General features: G+C 39.3%; 3 protein-coding genes and 1 pseudogene across 3 annotated transcripts; all 4 read right to left on the bottom strand.

The window, feature by feature from the left end:
- Window positions 1–57: 57 nt before the first annotated feature.
- Window positions 58–2,987, bottom strand: LOC114470755 (protocadherin alpha-C2-like). Its single transcript, XM_028459091.1, has 2 exons — window positions 544–2,987; window positions 58–81 (listed from the first exon to the last, which is right to left on the bottom strand). The coding sequence occupies exons 1-2, from the start codon at window positions 2,950–2,952 to the stop codon at window positions 58–60; spliced, it is 2,433 nt and encodes an 810-aa protein (XP_028314892.1). The 5' UTR covers window positions 2,953–2,987.
- Window positions 2,988–5,679: 2,692 nt separating this feature from the next.
- On the bottom strand, window positions 5,680–7,257 carry LOC114470756 (protocadherin alpha-C2-like). The gene is made up of 2 exons (XM_028459092.1): window positions 5,758–7,257; window positions 5,680–5,694 (listed from the first exon to the last, which is right to left on the bottom strand). The coding sequence occupies exons 1-2, from the start codon at window positions 7,240–7,242 to the stop codon at window positions 5,680–5,682; spliced, it is 1,500 nt and encodes a 499-aa protein (XP_028314893.1). The 5' UTR covers window positions 7,243–7,257.
- Window positions 7,258–10,850: 3,593 nt separating this feature from the next.
- LOC114470757 (protocadherin beta-16-like) lies at window positions 10,851–18,695 on the bottom strand (annotated as a pseudogene).
- Window positions 18,696–19,225: 530 nt separating this feature from the next.
- On the bottom strand, window positions 19,226–22,346 carry LOC114470758 (protocadherin alpha-C2-like). Its single transcript, XM_028459094.1, has 2 exons — window positions 19,965–22,346; window positions 19,226–19,252 (listed from the first exon to the last, which is right to left on the bottom strand). The coding sequence occupies exons 1-2, from the start codon at window positions 22,344–22,346 to the stop codon at window positions 19,226–19,228; spliced, it is 2,409 nt and encodes an 802-aa protein (XP_028314895.1).
- Between the last annotated feature and the right edge of the window lie 3,601 nt (window positions 22,347–25,947).

Consider the following 25,947-nt stretch of genomic DNA (forward strand, 5'->3'; position numbering starts at 1 on the left):
ACTTGTGCGTTTACAACGCTCCTTATTGCTCCGTGCAGAAATCCATAAATGAGAGGTTCACACCATATTTTCCAAAAGATACTGTAGTGTAGGCAAAGCCAAGGAAAAATGAGCAAATCAGGGAAAAACGCAGGAGCCAAGGGGTTTTCAGCAGTGAGAATCCTCCACTCCTTTCTCGACGTGCTGCACTGTGCAGCTGCGTCATAGAATCTGTCTAATGGTTATTCCCAACAAAACAGCGCCATCTGTTGTAATTTGTATTATATGTGGATTTATTATTATTATTATTATTATTATTATTATTATTATTATTATTATTATTATTATTATTATTATTATAGTGTCATATTTAAGTTTTTTGTAAATCTTCACCTTAATGTTTCTGGTTATAATAAAACAATTCACTTTTTTTGCTTTTTTTTTAAGGATTTCACCAAGTTGTTTCTTGCACAAAACATATGGAATGATAGAAAAAAGAAAGAAAAAAAAACGGAACTATTTAAAACACGATTTTAAAAAAGTGGGTGTCATATTTTCTCCTACCTGCAGAGTAGAAGGAGCTGAGCCACTGGTGTCCGTCAGTCCTGTTCCTCTGGGGATGCTGGACACAATGTATCTGGAACCCTTTGGTGCAGGTTGTCTAACCACCAGCTTTCCTTTCCTGGTCTCTGCTAGAAACAGGCTGTACCAGTAGGCATCGTTGGACACCAGGGTGGAGTCTGCGATGGTGGAGTTCCTCTCACTGATCACACTGTTCCTGCAGGGAGGAGCCGTTAAGCTGGCCTTGGGTTTCTGACACTTCAGCACAATGGTGACCAATATGGTGATGAGCAGGAGGAATGACACCGAGCCCAGACCGATGACCAGGTACAGGTTGAGGTCTGAGAAGATGTCGTACTCCAGAGAAACCTCGCTCATGTCAGAGTTGGCCTTCACAGCCGTCTCCACCGTGGACAGCTTGATGGTGACTGTAGCAGACAGAGCAGGCTCCCCGTTGTCCTTGGCAACAACTACCAAACGCTGGTGGCGTGGATCTCTGTAGCTGAACATCCTCATAGTCCGGATCTCTCCGTTGTACTGGTCCAGGCTGAACAAGGTGGCATCAGTCACCTGCAGAAACTGGTAGGTGATGCGAGAGTTGTGCACTGAGTCTGTGTCCAAAGCGATCACCTTGGCAACCAGGGAGCCTTTATCAGTGGATCTGGGGATCTTCTCCTCCACCACAGAGCCGTGTGCGCGCCATGGAGACACAATGACTGGAGCGTTGTCGTTCTGGTCCACGATGATGATGTGGACGGTCACGTTACTGCTGAGTGGAGGAGAGCCTGAGTCTCTGGCCTCGATGTGGAAGAGAAACTCCTTCTCAATCTCATAGTCAAAGGTTTTCAGAGCGTAAAGATTCCCGTTCTCTGGATTGATGGAGAACAGCATGGACATGGAGGTGTTGGCTATCTCCTTCTCTATGATGAAGTACACCAGATACTGGTTTTCATGGAGGTCTGGGTCAAAGGCAGTGAGTGAGCTGAGCAGATCTCCAGGTGCGTTATTCTCCATCACACGTATGGTATAAAAGGACCGTGGGAACTGTGGGACGTTGTCATTGACGTCCAGCAGCTCTAAAGTCATGGTTTCATTGTCAGATAAAGGAGGAGAGCCTCTGTCTGTGACTGTGAACGTGATGACATATTCTGGGACCTTCTCACGGTCTAACGGCTCTGACACCACCAACTCATAGTAGTTATCAGACGACTCCCTCAGTTTGAACGGCATGTTGTCTGGAATACGGAGATCAACCACTCCATTATCACCTGAGTCTTTATCACTCACACTAACCACAGAGATCACTGTGTCCACCTCTATGCTTTCACTGACTGGAGTCTGAAAGGATTTGATGGATATTTCTGGATGGTTGTCATTCATGTCTTCAACTATGATCTTAATGGTACATTGTCCTGATAAACTATTGGCTCCTTTGTCTGTTGCTATAACTTCCATATCATAAATCCTGAAGTCCTCATAGTTTAACATGTCTTTGATAGTGATTTCACCTGTGGAGGGATTTAAATTAAAGGTTTCCTGTGTTTTCTCTGACGTGTATAAACTGTATGAATAAGTGACGTCAGAGTTTGAGCCTTCATCCAAGTCTGTAGCATTCAGGTCAATAACAAGGCTGCCAATTGGAGAGTTTTCTAACACTTGAACATTGTACACTGATTTACCAAAAGTTGGTGCATTATCATTAGTATCTAAGACATGAACAATAACACTGGCAGTGCCAGAGCGAGCAGGTGTTCCTCCATCTACAGCTGTAAGGATTAGATTATGAACAGCCTGCTGCTCCCTGTCTAATGTCTTTATTAAAATCAATTCAGCAAATTTTGATCCATCTCTTCCTGTCTGAACCTCGATATTAAAATATTGACTTTCACTCAGATGGTATGTATTTACTGAATTAGATCCTACATCTGGATCAACTGCATTACTCAGAGAAAACCTCTCTCCTTTTGGTGTCGCTTCAGAAATGTCTAAATGAATGGCATCCCTGCGAAACTGTGGGGCGTTGTCATTTATATCTAAAATTTCTACTTCTATGTTAAAAATTCTCAGTGGACTTTCGAGTGTTACCTCAAGTTTCAGATAGCACGAGAACGATGATTTCGTGTTGCAAATGTGATCTTCTCTGTCTATCTTCTCAGCAATATAAAGCTCTCCAGTCTCTTTGTTCACATCCAGATATTTTTTGCTGGCGATGATGTCCAGACGCATTCTCCTCTTTGTCAACGTTGTAACATCCAGGCTCAGATCAGAGGCGAGGTTTGCAACTACGGATCCTTCTTTTAATTCTTCGGGTATGGAATAATGAGTCACTGATGTTGAAACGTTGCACACCAACGAAAATAAAGAGAGAGAGAGAAGCAGCACGTACCTCCTGTTCAACACGATCGGATCCATTGTGCGCGTTACAATCCACCCGTTCCAGTAAAATGAACTGTTCCAGTGACAGTATTCTCTCACACAACGCCTACAAAAACGATCCAAATCGAGCAATAGTCCGTCTTTTCCCCCTGTATCATGAAACGATTACAGCGGTTTTCTCCTGCAAACGTTCAGCACTGCGCTCCCTGCTTCTCTACATAAACAGCTCTGCACAATGAACACGTTTGGATACCGGCATTTACTGTATAACAGCGCCACCTCTTGCTTTTTTCGTCTTTTGCAAAGCAGATATGTTATAATAAATGCATTATTTTTAGATTATATTGAAGACTTTACATTGTATTTTAATTTGTTTCTTAAAATCAAAATTGAACACAAAAAAATCTAAAATATTCCAGCCAACAGTTAAGTGCAAGGGTAAACCAAGGTGTAATTTTAAAAAAGTTGTGTCATTTTGTCTTTGATGCATACAAATTACCCGTGCAATTTCCATTTATTCATCGTCCAGTCCACCTGTTCTTGTTTTAGGTTGCAGGGTTCTGCTGGTGCAGATCTCCAGCACTCAAAGGGTGCTGTAGGTACGACCTGGACAGGGTTCCATCCACCACAGAACCAACACACAGACAACACCTCACACTCCCATTCACTCATACAGCTGATCGAAGTCGATTAACGTAATATACTTGATTTTGGCTGATGAGAGGAGACAATTGTTCCCAGAGAGAACCTAAGCAAGCACAGGATTTAAACCAACTTCTTGCTGTGAGGCATATATGCTAACCACCATACAATCATGCTCCTATGAGTTTATATTAACCATATTTTAAAGTGTAAAAACATTTTTTTTTTTTTTTTTTTTAAATAATAAAATATTACTATACTAGAATAACATAAGTTTAGTTGTTAAATCTTTTCGTCTTTATTATTGCGGCTACATTGCATGGCTCAATAAATTTGTTACTTGTTAATATTTTGCAACAACATGAAATCAACATAACAAAAAAAAAACAAAACAATAATAACAAAAACAATGAAGTTTGAAGTTTCAACCCAAGTGCCTCTTTTATTTTCAAAAGCTTGTATTTGAAGTTTGAAAAGTGGAAATTTTCCTGCAAATTTGTTTTTTAAAAGTATTTCCATCCAAAGCATGTCTTGATTTACCAAAAAGCAATTATTGCTGTGTCAGCCTGTCAGGTCAACATGAATGTAATTATTTACATGAGTTACGTTGATCAGGACAAATTTGTGAAGGTAATTGCAAAATGTTATTCTTTTTAATTTTTTAGGCTAGGTCGGATTGGGCCTGTACTAATTGCATCATTTAAATTTTTATGATAATTTGTGTACCTTAGTGTAGGTAACACTAATGTAATGTGCGTAATAACAATAAAGATAATAGTATAGCTATTAGCTACCACTGACCCAATACTTCAAACTTACATGAGTTATTTTTGCTAGATTTAAAAGAGTCATTAAAACTCAGTCAGGTCATGGTGGAAAATGTGCTGGGTATTGGCTCTACAAGGACAACAGAGCACTACTGATGTAAGAAATTAAAGTTTAAAATTTTGAACATAATTACAAATATTTAAAAATAAACGGTATTTATACATTCAACAATCTTAACAAAGACAGTTTATCCTGGCTGATGCTAACTTTTTTAAATGACCAACGAAGAGCGAAATGAACTTGCTTAAATAATCCTTAATCAAATAAATGATAGAATTCACTTAGAATTATGTAAATGTTTAATTACAACTGCTTATAAGAAAAACTTTTCAAGTCCAATTTTAAAGACCAAGTCTTTTTTTTAAAAAAAACATGTAACAAAATGACAGCTCAAAGCTGATTGCATCTATATTTAAGGTCAAAAAGTGCATTGAAAAAGCTAAAAAAAATAAAAAAAATAAATAAATTAAAAACAATTAAATAAATAAAAATCAACACAGTCCATCCTTTTTTAGGAGTTAAAAGGAACTTTTTTTTTTTTTTTTTTTTAAATGAAAAAGAACTATCTTTTTAAGAGCAAAAAGTCATTCAAATATACAATTACACACAATAAATGCAAACTTGTTGGCCACTTTTTCAAAAATAATTGTCTAAGAAGAGTTACTTATTTATATTTAAAATATTTCTTTGACAGTTTTTCCATCAAGCTGCATTTGGATTTTTTGCAAAGCTTCATTGGTAGTGGGTTGAATTTCCAAGCATTGGACGAGCATCATGTCAATGAATTAAACCAATAAACTAACAGTTGCTAGATCAAGTCTTGCCCTGATCAACATCATTATGTCCTTGAACATGACTTTAAACACACTCTATAAATGCTACTGTAGGTGGAAACTTTGATAATAAAAATAAGTTTCCAAAAGGCAGGAGTAGGCTGAGACCAGAATTTCAATGTATTGTGATTTATTATTAGTTATATTAGCTTTAACTGACCATTGCAACAAACATATAATCATCCCAATTTCGTACACATTTACATAACCAAAAAGGTTTAGGTACAAACCCATCTTGCCTAATACATAACAATTACCCAAAAAAATCCAGTTGGCCTGACCAATGTATTCAATGCCTAAAAAACATCTAATGATGACAAATATTGTTCACTAAACAAAACTGTTTCCTGTTAGATCAAGGATTTTTGCTTTGAATGGAAATTACTTCCACAATAAAACATTTTTTCAGCCAAGTCAGTGTTATTTTTTATTTTTTTTTGTCTTTTAGAAAAAATTGACCCTATGGTAATTGTATCTAAAAACATACGAAGGGGAAAAGTTGAGAATATTAAAAACAAGATGTCATGTTTTCTCCTACCTGCAGAGTAGAAGGAGCTGAGCCGCTGGTGTCCGTCAGTCCTGTTCCTCTGGGGATGCTGGACACAATGTATCTGGAACCCTTTGGTGCAGGTTGTCTAACCACCAGCTTTCCTTTCCTGGTCTCTGCTAGAAACAGGCTGTACCAGTAGGCATCGTTGGACACCAGGGTGGAGTCTGCGATGGTGGAGTTCCTGTCACTGATCACACTGTTCCTGCAGGGAGGAGCCGTTAAGCTGGCCTTGGGTTTCTGACACTTCAGCACGATGGTGACCAATATGGTGATGAGCAGGAGAAATGACACCGAGCCCAGACCGATGACCAGGTACAGGTTGAGGTCTGAGAAGATGTCGTACTCCAGAGAAACCTCACTCATGTCAGAGTTGGCCTTCACAGCCGTCTCCACCGTGGACAGTTTGATGGTGACTGTAGCAGACAGAGCAGGCTCCCCGTTGTCCTTGGCAACAACCACCAAACGCTGGTGGCGTGGATCTCTGTAGCTGAACATCCTCATAGTCCGGATCTCTCCGTTGTACTGGTCCAGGCTGAACAAGGTGGCATCAGTCACCTGCAGAAACTGGTAGGTGATGCGAGAGTTGTGCACTGAGTCTGTGTCCAAAGCGATCACCTTGGCAACCAGGGAGCCTTTATCAGTGGATCTGGGGATCTTCTCCTCCACCACAGAGCCGTGTGCGCGCCATGGAGACACAATGACTGGAGCGTTGTCGTTCTGGTCCACGATGATGATGTGGACGGTCACGTTACTGCTGAGTGGAGGAGAGCCTGAGTCTCTGGCCTCAATGTGGAAGAGAAACTCCTTCTCAATCTCATAGTCAAAGGTTTTCAGAGCGTAAAGATTCCCGTTCTCTGGATTGATGGAGAACAGCATGGACATGGAGGTGTTGGCTATCTCCTTCTCTATGATGAAGTACACCAGATACTGGTTTTCATGAAGGTCTGGGTCAAAGGCAGTGAGAGAGCTGAGCAGAGCTCCAGGTGCGTTATTCTCCATCACACGTATGGTATAAAAGGACTGTGGGAACTGTGGGACGTTGTCATTGACGTCCAGCAGCTCTAAAGTCATGGTTTCATTGTCAGATAAAGGAGGAGAGCCTCTGTCTGTGACTGTGAACGTGATGACATATTCTGGGACCTTCTCACGGTCTAACGGCTCTGACACCACCAACTCATAATAGTTATCAGACGACTCCCTCAGTTTGAACGGCATGTTGTCTGGAATACGGAGATCAACCACTCCATTATCACCTGAGTCTTTATCACTCACGCTAACCACAGAGATCACTGTGTCCACTTCTATGCTTTCACTGACTGGAGTCTGAAAGGATTTGATGGATATTTCTGGATGGTTGTCATTCATGTCTTCAACTATGATCTTAATGGTACATTGTCCTGATAAACTATTGGCTCCTTTGTCTGTTGCTATAACTTCCATATCATAAATCCTGAAGTCCTCATAGTTTAACATGTCTTGATAGTGATTTCACCTGTGGAGGGATTTAAATTAAAGGTTTCCTGTGTTTTCTCTGACGTATATAAACTGTATGAATAAGTGACGTCAGAGTTTGAGCCTTCATCCAAGTCTGTAGCATTCAGGTCAATAACAAGGCTGCCAATTGGAGAGTTTTCTAACACTTGAACATTGTACACTGATTTACCAAAAGTTGGTGCATTATCATTAGTATCTAAGACATGAACAATAACACTGGCAGTGCCAGAGCGAGCAGGTGTTCCTCCATCTACAGCTGTAAGGATTAGATTATGAACAGCCTGCTGCTCCCTGTCTAATGTCTTTATTAAAATCAATTCAGCAAATTTAGATCCATCTCTTCCTGTCTGAACCTCGATATTAAAATAATCACTTTCACTCAGATGGTATGTATTTACTGAATTAGATCCTACATCTGGATCAACTGCATTACTCAGAGAAAACCTCTCTCCTTTTGGTGTCGCTTCAGAAATGTCTAAATGAATGGCATCCCTGCGAAACTGTGGGGCGTTGTCATTTATATCTAAAATTTCTACTTCTATGTTAAAAAATTCTCAGTGGACTTTCGAGTGTTACCTCAAGTTTCAGATAGCACGAGAACGATGATTTCATGTTGCAAATGTGATCTTCTCTGTCTATCTTCTCAGCAATATAAAGCTCTCCAGTCTCTTTGTTCACATCCAGATATTTTTTGCTGGCGATGATGTCCAGACGCATTCTCCTCTTTGTCAACGTTGTAACATCCAGGCTCAGATCAGAGGCGAGGTTTGCAACTACGGATCCTTCTTTTAATTCTTCGGCTATGGAATAATGAGTCACTGATGTTGAAACGTTGCACACCAACGAAAATAAAGAGAGAGAGAGAAGCAGCACGTACCTCCTGTTCAACACGATCGGATCCATTGTGTGCGTTACAATCCACCCGTTCCAGTAAAATGAACTGTTCCAGTAACAGTGTTCTCTCACACAACGCCTACAAAAACGATCCAAATCGAGCAATAGTCCGTCTTTTCCCCCTGTATCATGAAACGATTACAGCGGTTTTCTCCTGCAAACGTTCAGCACTGCGCTCCCTGCTTCTCTACATAAACAGCTCTGCACAATGAGCACGTTTGGAAACCGGCATTTACTGTATAACAGCGCCACCTCTTGCTTTTTTCGTCTTTTGCAAAGCAGATATGTTATAATAAATGCATTATTTTTAGATTATATTGAAGACTTTACATTGTATTTTAATTTGTTTCTTAAAATCAAATATGAAAACAAAAAAAAATCAAAAAATATTCCAGCCAACAGTTAAATGCAAGGGTAAACCAAGGTGTAATTTTAAAAAAAAGTTGTGTCATTTTGTCTTTGATGCATACAAATTACCCATGCAATTTCCATTTATTCATCATCCAGTCCACCTGGTCTTGTTTTAGGTTGCAGGGTTCTGCTGGTGCAGATCTCCAGCACTCGAAGGGTGCTGTAGGTACGACCTGGACAGGGTTCCATCCACCACAGAACCAACACACAGACAACACCTCACACTCCCATTCACTCATACAGCTGATCGAAGTCGATTAACGTAATATACTTGATTTTGGCTGATGAGAGGAGACAATTGTTCCCAGAGAGAACCTAAGCAAGCACAGGATTTAAACCAACTTCTTGCTGTGAGGCACATATGCTAACCACCATACAATCATGCTTCTATGAGTTTATATTAACCATATTTTAAAGTGTAAAAACATTTTTTTTTTTTTTTTTAATAATAAAATATTACTATACTAGAATAATATAAGTTTAGTTGTTAAATCTTTTCGTCTTTATTATTGTGGCTACATTGCATGGCTCATTAAATTTGTTACTTGTTAATATTTTGCAACAACATGAAATCAACATAAAAAAAAAACCAATAATAACAAAAACAATGAAGTTTGAAGTTTCAACCCAAGTGTCTTTTTTATTTTCAAAAGCTTGTATTTGAAGTTTAAAAAGTGGAAATTTTCCTGCAAATTTTTTTTTAAAGTATTTCCATCCAAAGCATGTCTTGATTTACCAAAAAGCAATTATTGATGTGTCAGCCTGTCAGGTCAACATGAATGTGATTATTTACATGAGTTACGTTGATCAGGACAAATTTGTGAAGGTAATTGCAAAATGTTATTCTTTTTAATTTTTTAGGCTAGGTCGGATTGGGCCTGTACTAATTGCATCATTTAAATTTTTATGATAATTTGTGTACCTTAGTGTAGTTAACACTAATGTAATGTGCGTAATAACAATAAAGATAATAGTATAGCTATTAGCTGCCACTGACCCAATACTTCAAACTTACATGAGTTATTTTTGCTAGATTTAAAAGAGTCATTAAAACTCAGTCAGGTCATGGTGGAAAATGTGCTGGGTATTGACTCTACAAGGACAACAGAGCACTACTGATGTAAGAAATTAAAGAACATAATTACATATATGTAAAAATAAACGGTATTTATACATTCAACAATCTTAACAAAGACAGTTTATCCTGGCTGATGCTAACTTTTTTAAATGACCAACGAAGAGCGAAATGAACTTGCTTAAATAATCCTTAATCAAATAAATGATAGAATTCACTTAGAATTATGTAAATGTTTAATTACAACTGCTTATAAAAAAAACTTTTCAAGTCCAATTTTACATACCAAGTCTTTTTTTAAAAAAAAAAAAAAACATGTAACAAAATCACAGCTCAAAGCTGATTGCATCTATATTTAAGGTCAAAAAGTGCATTGAAAAAGTTAATAAAAAAAATTAAATAAAAATCAGCACAGTCCATCCTTTGTTAGGAGTTAAAAGGAACTTCTTTTTTTTTTTTAAATAAAAAAGAACTATCTTTTTAAGAGCAAAAAGTCATTCAAATATACAATTACACACAATAAATGCAAACATGTTGGCCACTTTTTCAAAAATAATTATCGAAGAAGAGTTACTTCTTTATATTTAAAATATTTCTTTGACAGTTTTTCCATCAAGCTACATTTGGATTTTTTGCAAAGCTTCATTGGTAGTGGGTTGAATTTCAAAGCATTGGACGAGCATCATGTCAATGAATTAAACCAATAAACTAACAGTTGCTAGATCAAGTCTCGCCCTGATCAACATCATTATGTCCTTGAACATGACTTTAAACACACTCTATAGATGCTACTGTAGGTGGAAACTTTGATAATAAAAATAAGTTTCCAAAAGGCAGGAGTAGGCTGAGACCAGAATTTCAATGTATTGTGATTTCTTATTAGTTATATTAGCTTTAACTGACCATTGCAACAAACATATAATCATCCCAATTTCGTACACATTTACATAACCAAAAAGGTTTAGGTACAAACCCATCTTGCCTAATACATAACAATTACCCAAACAAAATCCAGTTGGCCTGACCAATGTATTCAATGCCTAAAAAACATCTAATGATGACATATATTGTTCACTAAACAAAACTGTTTCCTGTTAGATCAAGGATTTTTGCTTTGAATGGAAATTACTTCTACAATAAAACATTTTTTCAGCCAGAAAGTCAGTGTTATTTTTTATTTTTTTTTGTTTTTTAGAAAAAATTGACCCTATGGTAATTGTATCTAAAAACATACGAAGGGGAAAAGTTGAGAATATTAAAAACAAGATGTCATGTTTTCTCCTACCTGCAGAGTAGAAGGAGCTGAGCCACTGGTGTCCGTCAGTCCCGTCCCTCTGGGGATGCTGGACACAATGTATCTGGAACCCTTTGGTGCAGGTTGTCTAACCACCAGCTTTCCTTTCCTGGTCTCTGCTAGAAACAGGCTGTACCAGTAGGCATCGTTGGACACCAGGGTGGAGTCTGCGATGGTGGAGTTCCTGTCACTGATCACACTGTTCCTGCAGGGAGGAGCCGTTATGCTGGCCTTGGGTTTCTGACACTTCAGCACGATGGTGACCAATATGGTGATGAGCAGGAGAAATGACACCGAGCCCAGACCGATGACCAGGTACAGGTTGAGGTCTGAGAAGATGTCGTACTCCAGAGAAACCTCACTCATGTCAGAGTTGGCCTTCACAGCCGTCTCCACCGTGGACAGCTTGATGGTGACTGTAGCAGACAGAGCAGGCTCCCCGTTGTCCTTGGCAACAACCACCAAACGCTGGTGGCGTGGATCTCTGTAGCTGAACATCCTCATAGTCCGGATCTCTCCGTTGTACTGGTCCAGGCTGAACAAGGTGGCATCAGTTACCTGCAGAAACTGGTAGGTGATGCGAGAGTTGTGCACTGAGTCTGTGTCCAAAGCGATCACCTTGGCAACCAGGGAGCCTTTATCAGTGGATCTGGGGATCTTCTCCTCCACCACAGAGCCGTGTGCGCGCCATGGAGACACAATGACTGGAGCGTTGTCGTTCTGGTCCACGATGATGATGTGGACGGTCACGTTACTGCTGAGTGGAGGAGAGCCTGAGTCTCTGGCCTCAATGTGGAAGAGAAACTCCTTCTCAATCTCATAGTCAAAGGTTTTCAGAGCGTAAAGATTCCCGTTCTCTGGATTGATGGAGAACAGCATGGACATGGAGGTGTTGGCTATCTCCTTCTCTATGATGAAGTACACCAGATACTGGTTTTCATGGAGGTCTGGGTCAAAGGCAGTGAGAGAGCTGAGCAGATCTCCAGGTGCGTTATTCTCCATCACACGTATGGTATAAAAGGACTGTGGGAACTGTGGGACGTTGTCATTGACGTCCAGCAGCTCTAAAGTCATGGTTTCATTGTCAGATAAAGGAGGAGAGCCTCTGTCTGTGACTGTGAACGTGATGACATATTCTGGGACCTTCTCACGGTCTAACGGCTCTGACACCACCAACTCATAATAGTTATCAGACGACTCCCTCAGTTTGAACGGCATGTTGTCTGGAATACGGAGATCAACCACTCCATTATCACCTGAGTCTTTATCACTCACACTAACCACAGAGATCACTGTGTCCACTTCTATGCTTTCACTGACTGGAGTCTGAAAGGATTTGATGGATATTTCTGGATGGTTGTCATTCATGTCTTCAACTATGATCTTAATGGTACATTGTCCTGATAAACTATTGGCTCCTTTGTCTGTTGCTATAACTTCCATATCATAAATCCTGAAGTCCTCATAGTTTAACATGTCTTTGATAGTGATTTCACCTGTGGAGGGATTTAAATTAAAGGTTTCCTGTGTTTTCTCTGATGTGTATAAACTGTATGAATAAGTGACGTCAGAGTTTGAGCCTTCATCCAAGTCTGTAGCATTCAGGTCAATAACAAGGCTGCCAATTGGAGAGTTTTCTAACACTTGAACATTGTACACTGATTTACCAAAAGTTGGTGCATTATCATTAGTATCTAAGACATGAACAATAACACTGGCAGTGCCAGAGCGAGCAGGTGTTCCTCCATCTACAGCTGTAAGGATTAGATTATGAACAGCCTGCTGCTCCCTGTCTAATGTCTTTATTAAAATCAATTCAGCAAATTTAGATCCATCTCTTCCTGTCTGAACCTCGATATTAAAATAATCACTTTCACTCAGATGGTATGTATTTACTGAATTAGATCCTTCATCTGGATCAACTGCATTACTCAGAGAAAACCTCTCTCCTTTTGGTGTCGCTTCAGAAATGTCTAAATGAATGGTTTCCCTGCGAAAATGTGGGGCGTTGTCATTTATGTCTAAAATTTCTAATTCTATGTTAAAAATTCTCAGTGGACTTTCGAGTGTTACCTCAAGTTTCAGATAGCACGAGAACGATGATTTCATGTTGCAAATGTGATCTTCTCTGTCTATCTTCTCTGCAATATAAAGCTCTCCAGTCTCTTTGTTCACATCCAGATATTTTTTGCTGGCGATGATGTCCAGACGCATTCTCCTCTTTGTCAACGTTGTAACATCCAGGCTCAGATCAGAGGCGAGGTTTGCAACTACGGATCCCTCTTTTAATTCTTCGGGTATGGAATAATGAGTCACTGATGTTGAAACGTTGCACACCAACGAAAATAAAGAGAGAGAGAGAAGCAGCACGTACCTCCTGTTCAACACGATCGGATCCATTGTGCGCGTTACAATCCACCCGTTCCAGTAAAATGAACTGTTCCAGTAACAGTGTTCTCTCACACAACGCCTACAAAAACGATCCAAATCGAGCAATAGTCCGTCTTTTCCCCCTGTATCATGAAACGATTACAGCGGTTTTCTCCTGCAAACGTTCAGCACTGCGCTCCCTGCTTCTCTACATAAACAGCTCTGCACAATGAGCACGTTTGGATTCCGGCATTTACTGTATAACAGCGCCACCTATTGCTTTTTTCGTCTTTTGCAAAGCAGATTTGTTATAATAAATGCATTATTTTTAGATTATATTGAAGACTTTACATTGTATTTTAATTTGTTTCTTAAAATCAAAATTGAACACAAAAAAAATCAAAAATATTCCAGCCAACAGTTAAATGCAAGGGTAAACCAAGGTATAATTTTAAAAAAGTTGTGTCATTTTGTCTTTGATGCATACAAATTACCCATGCAATTTCCATTTATTCATCATCCAGTCCACCTGTTCTTGTTTTAGGTTGCAGGGTTCTGCTGGTGCAGATCTCCAGCACTCAAAGGGTGCTGTAGGTACGACCTGGACAGGGTTCCATCCACCACAGAACCAACACACAGACAACACCTCACACTCCCATTCACTCATACAGCTGATCGAAGTCGATTAACGTAATATACTTGATTTTGGCTGATGAGAGGAGACAATTGTTCCCAGAGAGAACCTAAGCAAGCACAGGATTTAAACCAACTTCTTGCTGTGAGGCATATATGCTAACCACCATACAATCATGCTCCTATGAGTTTATATTAACCATATTTTAAAGTGTAAAAACATTTTTTTTTTTTTTTTTTTAAATAATAAAATATTACTATACTAGAATAATATAAGTTTAGTTGTTAAATCTTTTCATCTTTATTATTGCGGCTACATTGCATGGCTCATTAAATTTGTTACTTGTTAATATTTTGCAACAACATGAAATCAACATTAAAAAAAAAAAACAATAATAACAAAAACAATGAAGGTTGAAGTTTCAACCCAAGTGTCTCTTATTTTCAAAAGCTTGTATTTGAAGTTTAAAAAGTGGAAATTTTCCTGCAAATTTTTTTTTAAAGTATTTCCATCCAAAGCATGTCTTGATTTACCAAAAAGCAATTATTGATGTGTCAGCCTGTCAGGTCAACATGAATGTAATTATTTACATGAGTTACGTTGATCAGGACAAATTTGTGAAGGTAATTGCAAAATGTTATTCTTTTTAATTTTTTAGGCTAGGTCGGATTGGGCCTGTACTAATTGCATCATTAAAATTTTTATGATAATTTGTGTACCTTAGTGTAGGTAACACTAATGTAATGTGCGTAATAACAATAAAGATAATAGTATAGCTATTAGCTGACCCAATACTTCAAACTGACATGAGTTATTTTTGCTAGATTTAAAAGAGTCATTAAAACTCAGTCAGGTCATGGTGGAAAATGTGCTGGGTATTGGCTCTACAAGGACGACAGAGCACTACTGATGTAAGAAATGAAAGTTTAAAATTTTGAACATAATTACATATATTTAAAAATAAACGGTATTTATACATTCAACAATCTTAACAAAGACAGTTTATCCTGGCTGATGCTAACTTTTTTAAATGACCAGCGAAGAGCGAAATGAACTTGCTTAAATAATCCTTAATCAAATAAATGATAGAATTCACTTAGAATGATGTAAATGTTTAATTACAACTGCTTAAAAGAAAAACTTTTCAAGTCCAATTCTACATACCAAGTATCTTTTTAAAAAAAACATGTAACAAAATCACAGCTCAAAGCTGATTGCATCTATATTTAAGGTCAAAAAGTGCATTGAAAAAGCTAATAAAAATAAATAAACAATTAAATAAATAAAAATCAGCACAGTCCATCCTTTTTTAGGAGTTAAAAGGAACCTTTTTTTTTTTTTTTTTTTTTAATGAAAAAGAGCTATCTTTTTAAGAGCAAAAAGTCATTCAAATATACAATTATGCAAACTTGTTGGCCACTTTTTCAAAAATAATTATCGAAGAAGAGTTACTTCTTTATATTTAAAATATTTCTTTGACAGTTTTTCCATCAAGCTGCATTTGGATTTTTTGCAAAGCTTCATTGGTAGTGAGTTGAATTTCAAAGCATTGGACGAGCATCATGTCAATGAATTAAACCAATAAACTAACAGTTGCTAGATCAAGTCTCGCCCTGATCAACATCATTATGTCCTTGAACATGACTTTTAACACACTCTATAAATGCTACTGTAGGTGGAAACTTTGATAATAAAAATAAGTTTCCAAAAGGCAGGAGTAGGCTGAGACCAGAATTTCAATGTATTGTGATTTATTATTAGTTATATTAGCTTTAACTGACCATTGCAGCAAACATATAATCATCCCAATTTCGTACACATTTACATAACCAAAAAGGTTTAGGTACAAACCCATCTTGCCAAATACATAACAATTACCCAAACAAAATCCAGTTGGCCTGACCAATGTATTCAATGCCTAAAAAACATCTAATGATGACAAATATTGTTCACTAAACAAAACTGTTTCCTGTTAGATCAAGGATTTTTGCTTTGAATGGAAATTACTTCCACAATAAAACATTTTTTCAGCCAGAAAGTCAGTGTTATTTTTTTTATTTTTTTTTTGTCTTTTAGAAAAAATTGACCCTATGGTAATTGTATCTAAAAACATACGAAGGGGAAAAGTTGAGAATATTAAAAAGAAGATGTCATGTTTTCGCCTACCTGCAGAGTAGAAGGAGCTGAGCCACTGGTGTCCGTCAGTCCCGTCCCTCTGGGGATGCTGGACACAATGTATCTGGAGCCCTTTGGTGCAGGTTGTCTAACCACCAGCTTTCCTTTCCTGGTCTCTGCTAGAAACAGGCTGTACCAGTAGGCATCGTTGGACACCAGGGTGGAGTCTGCGATGGTGGAGTTCCTCTCACTGATCACACTGTTCCTGCAGGGAGGAGCCGTTAAGCTGGCCTTGGGTTTCTGACACTTCAGCACGATGGTGACCAATATGGTGATGAGCAGGAGGAATGACACCGAGCCCAGACCGATGACCAGGTACAGGTTGAGGTCTGAGAAGATGTCGTACTCCAGAGAAACCTCGCTCATGTCAGAGTTGGCCTTCACAGCCGTCTCCACCGTGGACAATTTGATGGTGACTGTAGCAGACAGAGCAGGCTCCCCGTTGTCCTTGGCAACAACCACCAAACGCTGGTGGCGTGGATCTCTGTAGCTGAACATCCTCATAGTCCGGATCTCTCCGTTGTACTGGTCCAGGCTGAACAAGGTGGCATCAGTCACCTGCAGAAACTGGTAGGTGATGCGAGAGTTGTGCACTGAGTCTGTGTCCAAAGCGATCACCTTGGCAACCAGGGAGCCTTTATCAGTGGATCTGGGGATCTTCTCCTCCACCACAGAGCCGTGTGCACGCCATGGAGACACAATGACTGGAGCGTTGTCGTTCTGGTCCACGATGATGATGTGGACGGTCACGTTACTGCTGAGTGGAGGAGAGCCTGAGTCTCTGGCCTCAATGTGGAAGAGAAACTCCTTCTCAATCTCATAGTCAAAGGTTTTCAGAGCGTATAGATTCCCGTTCTCTGGATTGATGGAGAACAGCATGGACATGGAGGTGTTGGCTATCTCCTTCTCTAAGATGAAGTACACCAGATACTGGTTTTCATGGAGGTCTGGGTCAAAGGCAGTGAGAGAGCTGAGCAGATCTCCAGGTGCGTTATTCTCCATCACACGTATGGTATAAAAGGACTGTGGGAACTGTGGGACGTTGTCATTGACGTCCAGCAGCTCTAAAGTCATGGTTTCATTGTCAGATAAAGGAGGAGAGCCTCTGTCTGTGACTGTGAACGTGATGACATATTCTGGGACCTTCTCACGGTCTAACGGCTCTGACACCACCAACTCATAATAGTTATCAGACGACTCCCTCAGTTTGAACGGCATGTTGTCTGGAATACGGAGATCAACCACTCCATTATCACCTGAGTCTTTATCACTCACACTAACCACAGAGATCACTGTGTCCACTTCTATGCTTTCACTGACTGGAGTCTGAAAGGATTTGATGGATATTTCTGGATGGTTGTCATTCATGTCTTCAACTATGATCTTAATGGTACATTGTCCTGATAAACTATTGGCTCCTTTGTCTGTTGCTATAACTTCCATATCATAAATCCTGAAGTCCTCATAGTTTAACATGTCTTTGATAGTGATTTCACCCGTGGAGGGATTTAAATTAAAGGTTTCCTGTGTTTTCTCTGACGTGTATAAACTGTACGAATAAGTGACGTCAGAGTTTGAGCCTTCATCCAAGTCTGTAGCATTCAGGTCAATAACAAGGCTGCCAATTGGAGAGTTTTCTAACACTTGAACATTGTACACTGATTTACCAAAAGTTGGTGCATTATCATTAGTATCTAAAACATGAACAATAACACTGGCAGTGCCAGAGCGAGCAGGTGTTCCTCCATCTACAGCTGTAAGGATTAGATTATGAACAGCCTGCTGCTCCCTGTCTAATGTCTTTATTAAAATCAATTCAGCAAATTTTGATCCATCTCTTCCTGTCTGAACCGATATTAAAATAATCACTTTCACTCAGATGGTATGTATTTACTGAATTAGATCCTACATCTGGATCAACTGCATTACTCAGAGAAAACCTCTCTCCTTTTGGTGTCGCTTCAGAAATGTCTAAATGAATGGCATCCCTGCGAAACTGTGGGGCGTTGTCATTTATATCTAAAATTTCTACTTCTATGTTAAAAATTCTCAGTGGATTTTCCAAGATCATCTCCAGCTTTAGGTAACAAGACAGTTTTGTGTTGCATAAATATTCCCGGTCGATTTTCTCCACCACATACAGCTCTCCAGTCTCTTTGTTCACATCCAGATATTTTTTGCTGGCGATGATGTCCAGTCTCATCCTTCTCTTGTTCAGTGTTTTAACATCCAGGCTCAGATCCGTGGCTAGATTCGCTACAACGGATCCTTCCTTCATTTCCTCAGGTATTGAATAGTGACTGACTGAGGCCGACACGCAAAGAAAAAGCGAGAACAGAAACACGAGAGTCACGTACCTTTTGTGTGACCGCACCATCAGAACAGAGCCCATTGTTCTATGCGTGTTCGTCTCTGGGAGAACCAGATCTGTCCTTTTGCAGTAATACACGCTGATGTTGAAAACCAAAAGGAATCCGTGATCAGATGACCATGTTTCTGTTAAAATCCAGGTTTGTGTGTGCAGGGAACATCAGTACAAATGCGCAGGTTCCCATTCAGCGTCTGCAGCGTCGCTTTCCTTTCTTCATGTGTCAATAACTAGCGAATGTGGTTGCGTTCATGCAGTGGGTTTTTCTATGAGTGAACAGCGCCCCTTTGAGCTTTATGCTGTCATAATTTGATCTTTAGAAGGTAAAGTTTATTTTTTCTTCTAAAAGCATATTTTTCAACAATTTATTTGTAGCCTTAAATGTGTATCGAATAGCTCACTATATATACTGTAAACACGTATTTTCAATACATTTTTCGTTGAAGGGTCTAATTTTTTTTTTTTTTTGTTTTGTTTTTAATTGATTCTTTGCTAATATTTAGATTTTTAAATTTTTTTAGGGGTAATTTTCACAAATTAAAATCAAATCAACTGTATTTGTCACATACACAATCATGTGCAATGTAAATGTATTCAGTGTTACTCCATGGGTACTTACACACAGCTAGACCAATATAAAAACCTAAAATAAACAATTACAGTAAAAACATAAACATAAGAGTATAGATATAATATCGAGTCAATTGTGCTGGGCCAAATAGGGAAGAGAAATAATAAAGATCAGTGTTTGTTGAGGATGTGGATGGCCTGAGGAAAGAAGCTCCAAATTAATGTTTAAAAAAACAAAAACAAACAAACAATTGAAATCAAAGAAAATTATGGTTTAAATGTGTTTTTTTTTTTTTTATCACTTTTTTTTTAAACCTAAATTAATTAAATGAAATTACTAATAGACATACAAGACATGCTTGCATTTGGAAAGACATATCCATCCATCCATCTATCCATCCATACACTTTCCAACCAGCTTGCACCTTTTCATAGTCGCGGGCGTCTGGTGCCCAGCTGTCATCGGACAATAGGTGAGAGTACACCCTGGACAAGCTGCTAGTCCATGCAGGACAACACACACGCAGAGAGACAACCCCCATTCAATATGGCAATCTATAAACTCAGATCAATCTAACAGTCATCGTTTTTGGATTAAAGAAGCCGGTGGAGAAAACCCACTTAAGCGCAGGGAGAACATGCAAACTCCAAACAGAAACGACCCAAGTGTCCACCCCAAGGCTTAAACCCAGGACCTTCTTGTTGTGAGGCAGATGTGCTAAACATCACCGTGTGCACAACATATTTATTTTTAATTAATTAAATAATTAATTATTTATTTATTTGATAGTGGTTAAACACACATTAATCAGCATCATGTATTAAAATTGGTTTATATTTGGTGAGATGTTTGAACAGTGACAGCACTAAACAAAAAAAGGTTTAAATAACTGAAAAAAGTGCAACATACCTGCAGAGTAGAAGGAGCTGAGCCACTGGTGTCCGTCAGTCCCGTCCCTCTGGGGATGCTGGACACAATGTATCTGGAGCCCTTTGGTGCAGGTTGTCTAACCACCAGCTTTCCTTTCCTGGTCTCTGCTAGAAACAGGCTGTACCAGTAGGCATCGTTGGACACCAGGGTGGAGTCTGCGATGGTGGAGTTCCTCTCACTGATCACACTGTTCCTGCAGGGAGGAGCCGTTAAGCTGGCCTTGGGTTTCTGACACTTCAGCACGATGGTGACCAATATGGTGATGAGCAGGAGGAATGACACCGAGCCCAGACCGATGACCAGGTACAGGTTGAGGTCTGAGAAGATGTCATACTCCAGAGAAACCTCGCTCATGTCAGAGTTGGCCTTCACAGCCGTCTCCACCGTGGACAGCTTGATGGTGACTGTAGCAGACAGAGCAGGCTCCCCGTTGTCCTTGGCAACAACCACCAAACGCTGGTGGCGTGGATCTCTGTAGCTGAACATCCTCATAGTCCGGATCTCTCCGTTGTACTGGTCCAGGCTGAACAAGGTGGCATCAGTTACCTGCAGAAACTGGTAGGTGATGCGAGAGTTGTGCACTGAGTCTGTGTCCAAAGCGATCACCTTGGCAACCAGGGAGCCTTTATCAGTGGATCTGGGGATCTTCTCCTCCACCACCGAGCCGTGTGCGCGCCATGGAGACACAATGACTGGAGCGTTGTCGTTCTGGTCCACGATGATGATGTGGACGGTCACGTTACTGCTGAGTGGAGGAGAGCCTGAGTCTCTGGCCTCAATGTGGAAGAGAAACTCCTTCTCAATCTCATAGTCAAAGGTTTTCAGAGCGTAAAGATTCCCATTCTCTGGATTGATGGAGAACAGCATGGACATGGAGGTGTTGGCTATCTCCTTCTCTATGATGAAGTACACCAGATACTGGTTTTCATGGAGGTCTGGGTCAAAGGCAGTGAGAGAGCTGAGCAGAGCTCCAGGTGCGTTATTCTCCATCACACGTATGGTATAAAAGGACTGTGGGAACTGTGGGACGTTGTCATTGACGTCCAATAGGTGCACAGTTATTGTTTCATTATCAGATAAAGGAGGAGAGCCTTTGTCTGTAACAACCATCATGATGTCATATTCAGGCATTGTTTCTCGATCTAAAGGCTCGGCTACAATGAGCTGGTAGTGCATTGGTCGGTCCAAAGATTCAGTGAGAATAAAGGGCATGGGTTGATAAATAGAAAGACTCACTTTCCCATTCTCACCAGTATCTCTATCGCTAATGCTTACAAGTGCAATGATGGTTTTAACTGGTATGTTTTCAACCACTGTGTTTTTAACAGACTGAATGGTTATTTCTGGGTAATTGTCATTCATGTCTATAACATGGACAACAACTGTACACTGTCCTAACAGAGGCTGTGTCCCTCTGTCCCTGGCCTCTATGTGCAGCTCATAAACAGTCATGTCTTCATAGTCTACTGTCCCTTTCACAGTGATCTCCCCCGTGTTTGCATTGAGAGAAAACACATTTTGTGTTTTCTCTGATGTGTAAAGAGTGAAGGAGTAAACCACCTCTGAGTTCAGACCTTCATCCAGATCAGTAGCATTTAGCTTTATCACTAAGGCTCCTACAGCACTGTTTTCTGTCATGTTCACTGTGTAAATCTGCTGATCAAATCGGGGAGGGTTATCATTGGTGTCCTGGACTCTCACTATGTTATCAGCAGTACCTGAGCGCACAGGGTCTCCTCCATCCACAGCAGTCAGTATCAGATTGTGAACTGCCTTTTCCTCCCTGTCCAATGACTCTGTCAACACTAAATCTACATATTGAGTCCCATCAGTTCCCGTCTGGATTTCTATGGTGAAGTGTTTGCTCGTGCTGAGCTCATAGGTTTTAATGGTGTTAATGCCAACATCTGGATCCACAGCATTGGGTAAGGAGAACCTCTCCCCCGGTGCAGCAGACTCTGAAACGTCCAGCTCTACTCTGTTTCGTCTAAAATTAGGAGCATTGTCATTTATGTCCGTTATTCCAAGCTCAATGTTAAAAATTCGTAATGGATTTTCAATAATAAAATCCAGTTTTAAGAAACAGGACGTGGATTTCACCGGACAGAGATATTCTCTGTCCATTTCCTCTACAATATACAGCTCGCCTGTCTTTTTGTTAAAATCTAAGTATTTTTTGTTAGTGAAAATGTCCAGTTTTACCTCTCTTTCAGCCATTTTCCCAAGCTCGAGTCCCAAATCTGCAGCAAGATTGGCCACGACGGAGCCTCTCTCCATCTCCTCTGCTATGGAGTAGCGCGTCACGGACAAAGCACCGCGGCACAGCGCGCACCAGACAAAGACAGCAGCCCAACACCCCATCCTTCAAATGAGAAAGGTCAACCGTTTAAAAAGGTGCAATAAAATATGATCCTCCTTTCCAAATCTGCGTGAAAATATTTAGCTGCGTAAAATAAACCGGCTTTTCCCTTAATTTCTAACTTAATTGTCCTCCGTGGAACCGTGCGTCCTGCAGCAAATTCACTGTGAGGTGTGCCGTTATGAGGGATGACGATATGCTGTATTATTGCCTCCGTGGTCAACAGTGACATCAAGTGACAGAATAGACACACATACCGATATGTTACACAACCTGCTTTGAGGCCGATATACTCTATTAATAATTAAAAACAATAGATTAATGTATTAAACAGCAACAAAACAAATCAGTGTTAACAAATCTTTATGCAATACCTAATATCACCATCTGAAAGCCGATTCAATACATCTCTCTTTATTTAACACATTGAGTGATTTTAATGAATATTAACAATGTTTTATTATTAATATAAATCATAAAAACTCACTGAATGACATACAAAGGGACAGGGCCTGCCTTGTTCATTTCAAATTAATGTTTAAATCAGGTATCACACCTATTAATTGTTATAAAGTGTCTAATACAATACAATTAATGCCTTCTAATGACATTTATTTAGTCAACATTTACACTGGCCTTTGCCTAATGTACAGAATGAAAATTATATACATATATATATATATATATTTTTTTTAGATTTATTTATTGTCTTAATATCATTAAAGAGACTGCACCATTCACCATTGGAGGAGTAGGATGAGAAGGAAGAAACAGAAAAAGAATAGGAAGAGAAAGGGTGGGGGTGAGGAAGAGGAGGAGGGAGAGGAAGAAGTGGAACAGGGAGAAAGGGAGGAGAAGATATATAATGGAGGAAGGTGAGGATGTTGAGAGAGGACATGAGGAAGAAAATATAAGAAAGACATGGAGAATATGTAGAACAGGAAGAGGAATAGACAAAAGAGAAAGAGAAAGAGGAAATTTAGCAGGAGGAGGAGTGGAGAGAGAATAAAAGGAGGATGTGGGAGAGGAGGATGTAAAGGATGAGTGTAGAGGAGGATTTTTTTCAAAAGTTATTATTAACAAACACAAACATAATGAAGTCCCACAGTCATAACAATGACAACCACAGTGACAAAGGCTGAATTAAATGGCAGGTAACATTAACAAACAAAAGTTAAACAGAAAGTCAGCAAAAGCTAAAACCAAAATAATTCAGAGGCAGAAATGTAATAATTTGGAAAATTTTGACATCCGGTTTATATCAGACAGATTGTTTTTAATTATCTTTTGAAGCATTTTGAAAATCATGCATGGCTGCATTTATCTACACCTAAATTCATTTTCCAAAATGACAATTATACCTAAAACATATGTATCATTCATTTTTAAACCAAACTTAATCAGACCAAGCTTGTTGGGTTCTTTCTTTCTATGGACTTTATATTTTGTTAAGCGCACTGAGATAACTTTGTTGTAACTTGCGATATTAAAGTTGAACTGAATTGAATTGAATTGAAAAGACGCAAAACCCGAAAACAACAAATCCAATACTGTTATATAATCCAAAACATTTTGGTGTGTTTATATGTAAATGCATGCTCAATAGTATCAATATAAACATAATAAAAAATGGTTTCTCAATTCAATAATAAAAGTTTGATCTAAAAAAAAACATGACATGGGTAGAAAATATTTAACATTTTAAAATGAATTTCCTCAGCCTTTGGAGTAAACGCGAAACAATGAATATTTAATCGGAAGATGGTCAAAAGCAGCACTGGTTAACCTCAAGGAACTGCTCGGCGCCATTCCCCTTCACTCTCTTCACCTCAGACTTCAGGTTGAACTCTGGTTCTTACCACATTCAGTTTTCCGACGACTCTTCCATTATCGGTTGCATTAACAATGATGACAAGGAGGAGTACAGAGGTCTGAGCTTCACGACACCAACCAGCTGAAGCTCAACACCAGTAAGAACAAAGAGTTGGTGGTGGACTACAGGAGGAACAGAAGGCCCCCAGCCCCAGTCCTCATTTGGGCAGGAAGTGGAGAGGGTGGACTCATATATGTATCTTGGGGTCCACATCAACAACAAAATGGACTGCTTTAGCAACACTGAGGAAGGGACAAAGCAGGCTGTTCTTCCTGAGGAGACTCACATCCTTCAGTGACTGCAATTCACTCCTGAAGTCCTTCTAGTCTGTGGTGGCCAGTGCACTGTTCTATGCAGTGGTGTGCTGGGGGGAGTGGTGCCATCAACAAAATGGTGAGGAAGTCTGTGGTTGGATTGTATCTGGACTCCCTGGAGACAGTTGCTGAGAGGAGGACGAGGGACGCAATTCTTTCAAATTTGGAAAACTCCTCCCACCCTTCATAATGACCTTCATTCAACGCATCATCCCACCACAATGCAAGACAGAGCACTTAAGGCATTCCTTTGTTCCCACTGAACAAGATCTAAACTCATTTTAAAAGGTAGTCAATCAATCGTAGCGATACAAGGAAGTAACACATTGGATTTAAGGCAGACTTTATATGAATGTGTTTTAAAAGTGCTTTTATTAATAAAGACATTATTCTGACTCTGTCAGCTATCTAAGACGTCACCCACCGCGCGCCAGCAGACAACAAACAAAATGGAGAAGCTGGCAATAGAAATATTGATATTTTAAAGGTGTCGCTCACTGTGTTGACCATTTACCACAAGGCCCTTCTGGCACCTTTCACTGCAGTTGCCTTGTTAGCATTAGCTCTGCAGAAGCCTTACAACGACCATCAAATTAAAATGAAAAGTATGTGTAACCACTGCTCATTTAACATGAACAGATCTTGGTTGCAAGTCATTTTTGATATTAAAAATTATATTATTTTAATGTTGAAAACCATGCAGAAAAGTCAGGTATTGAGTATTTAAAATGAGAGCAGAAAAAGTTAACATCCTGTTATTTTAAACTGAAGTGTTGGTTGGACCTTAGTCAAATGAGATATAAACACAATTACCATTAAATGTTGTTTACGTCTTTATTTATGCATAATACATTTATAGACAAGAAACATGAGGAATATATGAAACCTCACCTGTACTACAGTATCCAGGTATTTTTTTTTCACTCACTGGTTACATTATTATTTTGACTAAAAAGTTACTGAATCAATTTCAAGTCACTGAATTGTTTTGGATCAAATTGTTGTAAATTAACCAATATTGTCCTTGAATTGAATTGGCAACAGCAAATTGTGATTTGAATTCCTGAAATGAATGTTTACATCCCTAGTAAATACTCTAGATACAGTCTGAGTAGATTTGAAGACATACCTGTATTAGTCGGAATATCCTTATTAAGGATGAAACTGAAATCGAGGTGGACCCTCTCTGCCCAACATCCCAAAGTTGCTCTTATGTCATCCAAAATAATGGTCCTGCATGGCCTCTTTGACCACGTCCTCCTGTCTCTCTCTCTTCTTCTTCCTCTGCTCTAGCTCTCCCTGCCTCCATGCTTGTTCTCAAAATGGCTGAACTGAGTGAGTGTGTTGCAGATAAAAGCAAGTGTGTTACAGAATTGCAAATAATGCACAAAGCAATGCTTTTGTTTAAGATATGGT

This window comes from Gouania willdenowi, chromosome 10 (genome assembly GCF_900634775.1).
Source record: "Gouania willdenowi chromosome 10, fGouWil2.1, whole genome shotgun sequence".
In the NCBI taxonomy this organism is placed as follows: Eukaryota; Metazoa; Chordata; class Actinopteri; order Blenniiformes; family Gobiesocidae; genus Gouania; species Gouania willdenowi.

Coding starts and splice junctions, on each gene's coding strand:
- LOC114470755 (XM_028459091.1), bottom strand. CDS start 2,952: ATGGATCCGATCGTGTTGAACAGGAGGTACGTGCTGCTTCTCTCTCTC. Junction 82..543: donor CAGCTCCTTCTACTCTGCAG/GTAGGAGAAAAT, acceptor CCTACACTACAG/TATCTTTTGGAAAATATGGT.
- LOC114470756 (XM_028459092.1), bottom strand. CDS start 7,242: ATGTTAAACTATGAGGACTTCAGGATTTATGATATGGAAGTTATAGCA.
- LOC114470758 (XM_028459094.1), bottom strand. CDS start 22,346: ATGGGGTGTTGGGCTGCTGTCTTTGTCTGGTGCGCGCTGTGCCGCGGT. Junction 19,253..19,964: donor CAGCTCCTTCTACTCTGCAG/GTATGTTGCACT, acceptor TTCTTTCCTCAG/GCCATCCACATCCTCAACAA.